We start from the raw sequence: 5,502 nt of genomic DNA, 5'->3' as shown, positions 1-5,502 counted from the left end.
ATTTGGTGAGTTAATGTTTTATTTCTTTAATCCATCTATAAATGTAATAAAGTAAATATGACATGAATCTGAAATAAAATATTAATTTATTCCTTCGCAAAAACACAGCACCACTGAATAACATCCATCATTACATGAGGCTTGGATTCATGGAGAGGGGAACGGAGTAAATACAAAATAAACTAATAACCCAAAACACATTTATTAAAATGCATAACTTAATTTATTTCAACGGCATAATACATACAAGATAAAACTGGAAAATATACAGAAACGTGTAGGCACACATGAATTATGTACAGGCATGTAAATAAAACCTTATAACTCTGATAAATAACATTTCAGCTTTTAAAACCAATGCATATCCTTTATAAATAATAATAATAATATTAATAATAATAAAAAAAAAAAATAAAATACCTGTAGAAATCATGCTTTTGGAGCACTTTCCCAGTGTATTTAAGTTTATCACAATTTTTTCTCCTACAGAATAAAATTTCCTAAATGAACCCTATACATAAATAAAATTGGGTTGTGCTATATAATTTAAAAAGCGTTAACCGTTTCACATACATTATATTAGTATTTATAAACAGGTAAGTATCTGGCATTTATTTTTTGTTTTAAAGTGACATTACAAAGATACCCAATGCAACCATACAAATTAGCAGTAGAATTATGCAGCTGTTGAATAAACAGGGTCTTGCTTACAATAAAAAATATATACACTGGTGTGCTATTCCCCTCAATCTATGAAAATGGCAAGTCCCTTTTCATTTCTTCAGCATAAATAATTCATTGTTCTATTGCTCTACTCTTGCTTTACAGAGCTATTAAGAAATGCCTTAAATACATGGAAAGAAATGCTATGCAGCTTCACCAACTTTAATGCTGTTGTTTATGTAAAAGCATATACCTGATACCCTTACTGGTAGTCAGAATTCACAAAACTATATTGACATTTGGCAGCTGACTAGACAACAACACAAACAAAAGAACTATACAGACACTCCCGGCAACTCGGACAGTAGACTATTCAGGAAGTGCTTGTATAAAATCACGGAGCTAATCTATGTACTATTGCTGTTAAATCAAGAACTCCATCCCTTTAAACATGTCATCAGGAAAAAGCATATTGATGGACTAAACATCAGCAAATACTTCTCACTTACAGCAGTCTCAGACTGCTCTGCTTTTGGTTACTACCATCGTTTCATTTACCAAAGTTTGAATCGAAAATAAGCCTGTGACAGCACTTTGTTAGTTTAATTTCTACCAAAGCTTCCTTGTTGTTATTGCCTACTTATGGCTGTGGTTCCCTATTCAAAGAAACTGCAACTCTGTTTTAGTTCCTTGTCCCTGTCACTTAGTCCCCGTCTATCATTAGCAAAAGTAACTATTGGGCTTTCATACCACTGCATTAGATGCAATTTGTTGCAAATATTAATCTGTACTGTACGTGTAAATAAACAAATACATGTGCTTGTATTATCTGTAGCTTCATTTACTTAATGTAAAAAGGTCCATTGTTGGTTGGCAAAAAATCCAAAATTACAGCAACTTTCACATATGGCATTGTATAAAGTATCAGTGCCTCTGCATTTTGGGCATTTTTGTATCTGATAAGCATCAGTAGGGTGGTTGCTCACAATATTCTAGTATTTCCACAAACATATTAATACTATTTAATGTTATGCAGTTGTACAAAATATATTTGGGGGAGAATAAAAACAATCCAAAAACAATTTGAAAACGAAGTTCTAAAATCACCTCCTATATGACCAGTTCTTTACACCTTTCTGAACAGATGCTTAGTACACCAGCCCTTCACAAGTATTGCTATTATAACCTACCACAGTACTATTGAAAACGATGTAGAAGGTTTTCTAAATGTAACTGCTAAAATCTGAAAATCTGATGTTTTGCATTAGGGCAAACTTGAGTTTTTTTTCCCCTCTTTTGCACTTTGCAGTATTGATTAATTCAAAGCCTTTCTGTGCAGGGGCAAAGGAAGTGGTGCTTATTTTTGTCCTGCATTAAATTAAATAAGGTTATACATTGGTTGAGCAACACAGCTCCCATCTGCTTTTAGCTTGATTTAGAAGTACTTTTGTTATTGTTTGTGGTGGTCATCATAGTCAGGTCATCATGGTAAAAGTTCAGTTATGTGAAACCCACAGAGGTTTGTTTATCTACAAGCTTCACATGACAACACATTTGCCCTTAAGCTTCTCTGTCCTCTTCTGCTGCTTGTTCTTCTTCCCATCAATCTGGAGGCTGACAGTCCTGCGTTTTTCCAGGTTCAGCAGCTCTTGGAACAGCTCCTTGACATTGTGATTGGTCTTGGCCGAAGTCTCCATGAAGGCACATTTCCATTTCTTGGCCATGGCCTCTCCATCACTGGTCTCCACCTCACGGTTCTGAGTCTCATCACACTTGTTCCCAACCAGCATGATAGGGATGCTCTCCACGTCCCCTTTGATTTGGCAGACTTGTTCAAATATTGGCTTTAGCTCTTCCAGGGACTGCCTGCTGGTGATGGAGAAGACCAGAATGAATGCATGACCCTTGGAGATGGACAGGCGCTGCATGGCTGGGAACTGGTGGCTTCCAGTGGTGTCTGTGATCTGCAAGGTGCAGATGCTCTTATCACAGCTGATCACCTGCCTGTAGGTATCCTCAACCGTGGGGATGTAGCTTTCCCTAAAGGTCCCTTTCACGAACCTCAGAACCAAGGAGCTCTTGCCCACTCCTCCAGCTCCAAACACCACCACTCGGTAGTCATTGCTTTGTTCAGGCATGATGATTCTTCTGAATGATTTGGCAATAACCTAGAAAGTCAGAACACAACTGTGAATCCTTGGATGCCAAAAGGTGCATTTATTTTTAAGTTTGCGAGTTCAAACCCTTATGAAAAACTACTACTATGACGACTACTATTACTAAGTTCTCAGTTGCAAAAATCCAGTATTTGTTAATTGCAGTAAAGTACAGCAATGAACTGCATTTCATTGTAGGCATTTTGCAATAGTACTACAAAGTTACTGCATCCAAAAGTGTTACATTTTAAACAGACAACGCCATTTGTCTTCAGATGCAGCTGTAAACATCTAGGAGCACCTAGAAACCACACATAGTGCAAGAAACCATTCCATTATAGTATAGTTAACGTTATATGGTTATCGTATTAGCACTTTACCACCGCTGCTAATCTAGGCACCAAGAGCCTCTACAGAAATAATCAACTTAGTGCAATACTTTTTTAGACTAATGGTTTCATTATATCACTTACCTATACACAATGATGTAGAACATCTACTTCAATATAAAAGTTAAAATATGTTCAAACTGAAGTTCTGCAATAGTTTAAAAAATGGCAAATGAAAAAGAGCTCTGTGTGATAGGAGAATAGTTATATTATTTATTTTTATATATTACACACACACACACACACACACACACACACACACACACACAGGATCAACACACAGCAGGTCTTGAGCCTCTATTTATAAAATAAACACATACATACATAAATAAATAAAAAAAACGTTTAACATTAACTGCTATTTGGCATAATTTGTTTTGTAGTTAATTCACTGGGGTAAAGCAAGGCCTACACAACTTATTATTTACTCCTGGGATATTTTTCTACTTTAACGTGTTACACATTGTAACGTCTTGCTGAAAAAAACAGGAGACACACAGGGGCCACTTGAGTAAAATACAATAAATAAATAAATAAAATACACACATATGCCTAGAATAAAAATGGTCAAAATGAATATCAAAACAGAATTAAACGGATGGTTTTAAGACGTGTACTAATCCATACATGACAGCCTACTGTAGCTTATTTTCTGAATGCTCTGGGACCTTATACCTGTGGATATATTTTTGCCCCAGGTTACCAAGAGGAGACGAAATGATCTCAATCACGCGAGGTTATATACAGTGGAATTAAACAATGACGAATATTACTTCTTAGCAAACTACAACAAACAAACTATTACAAGCAGTTACATCTTTAATTACATTTGAGCTCAGGGTTAATTGTTTCTGCAATTCCTGTATATACCGAGTATTAGAATTATAATTTGTTGTAGTCTATTATATTTCAGAATAAGACTTATTGAAAGAGATGCCATATGCAAAAGTCCTGTGTAGCTATGGAAGTGATTTGCTTGCGTCTGCAGTAATTAAATCACACCTGCAGACATTGCTGTGCTTTTTACCAGCCGCTGCTTTTCAGCCAGGCAAAGCAACTAAACTCAACACATCTGCGTTTTAATACATACATCAACACTGTATTCTTACACTGTACGATCACCGCCAGTCTAAGAAAATAAACATTGTTCATACAAATCGTCCGAGGTCAATTGCGTACAATTATTATATTTAAAAATGACAAGCAAAACTGTTATTTTATTTTTTATCCAAAGACCATGTCATATTGATAACTTGTAGTCCAACAGATTCGGTCAAGTAACGCAAGCTTAATTACCATGCTAGACAAATCCGACTCTAATATAAATCCAATACCGTGAAGTTCTACGCTTCAAAAGACATGAAAACATACGAAACGACACAATTAAATACTCAGAATAACTTACCGGTGCTGTGACAGTATTGGGAAATATATATTTTGGCGATTTTAGTCTTCAGATCTCATATTGCAAGTGCTCCAAATCAACAAATTCGCTTTTTCTTAAGTCGTCCTCTGATTGTATGCTTCTATCACCCACAATTACGTCTGCACTGCTTCCTTCCAAACCCATCTGCCCGCTCGCTCGCTCTCTCTCTCTTCCCTCCCCTCTCTGATATTTAAAGACGCAGACACGTGTGGAGGGGAGATTACGCTGTTGGAGATAACTCTAGTGACGTAGAGAAATCTCACTCTTCTATGCCTCCCCTGCACGACACCTGCTAAGGGCTCAAGTCAAACATTCCAAGCCTATGCAGTACATACCTTGAAAAGCGGCAGGGTTTTATATTCTGTTTCAGACAGAACCGTGCATATGACAAAATAACCTGAATCATAACGACCGAGATGCATCCTTTGCACACTACTGTATATTGTTTTGTAAACATGATAAAAATAATACAAGGTCTGACTGATCTTGCAGCTGCAGCCGATCTTTCAATTTTATAAGGGAAACATACAGAGTAGTGTGTGAAATAATGCTGATCTAATGTTTTTATTATTATTATTATTATTATTATTATTATTATTATTATTATTAATAATAATAATAATAATAATAATAATAATAATAATAATAATAATGAAAATGAGACGTCAACTTAATGAAACCAGGTTGGTAGGTTTGTAATTAGGCTTCTAGGTTTGAATTTAGAGAATAATTGAAAGCTGTTAATAAGCCTGCATTAGCATAATTTAGTTTTCTCACTTGGTGACCCATAGACATTGAAGCCTGTGTTGCAGATATACTGGATTGGCGTTCTGTAAGATGATTGAGCAGAATTAACTGTGGAGTTATA

General features: G+C 35.7%; 1 protein-coding gene across 1 annotated transcript; it reads right to left on the bottom strand.

Annotated features, from left to right (window-relative positions):
- Nucleotides 1-204: 204 nt before the first annotated feature.
- Nucleotides 205-4,809, bottom strand: LOC121315733 (GTP-binding protein Di-Ras2). Its single transcript, XM_041250097.1, has 2 exons — nucleotides 4,614-4,809; nucleotides 205-2,831 (listed from the first exon to the last, which is right to left on the bottom strand). Exon 2 carries the CDS (start codon nucleotides 2,799-2,801, stop codon nucleotides 2,202-2,204), a length of 600 nt encoding a protein of 199 aa, XP_041106031.1. The 5' UTR covers nucleotides 2,802-2,831; nucleotides 4,614-4,809; the 3' UTR covers nucleotides 205-2,201.
- Nucleotides 4,810-5,502: the final 693 nt, after the last annotated feature.

This window comes from Polyodon spathula, chromosome 1 (assembly GCF_017654505.1).
Source record: "Polyodon spathula isolate WHYD16114869_AA chromosome 1, ASM1765450v1, whole genome shotgun sequence".
NCBI lineage: Eukaryota > Metazoa > Chordata > Actinopteri > Acipenseriformes > Polyodontidae > Polyodon > Polyodon spathula.
The sequence above is the reverse complement of the archived record's forward strand: the minus strand, read 5'-3'. Positions and strand labels throughout refer to the sequence as shown.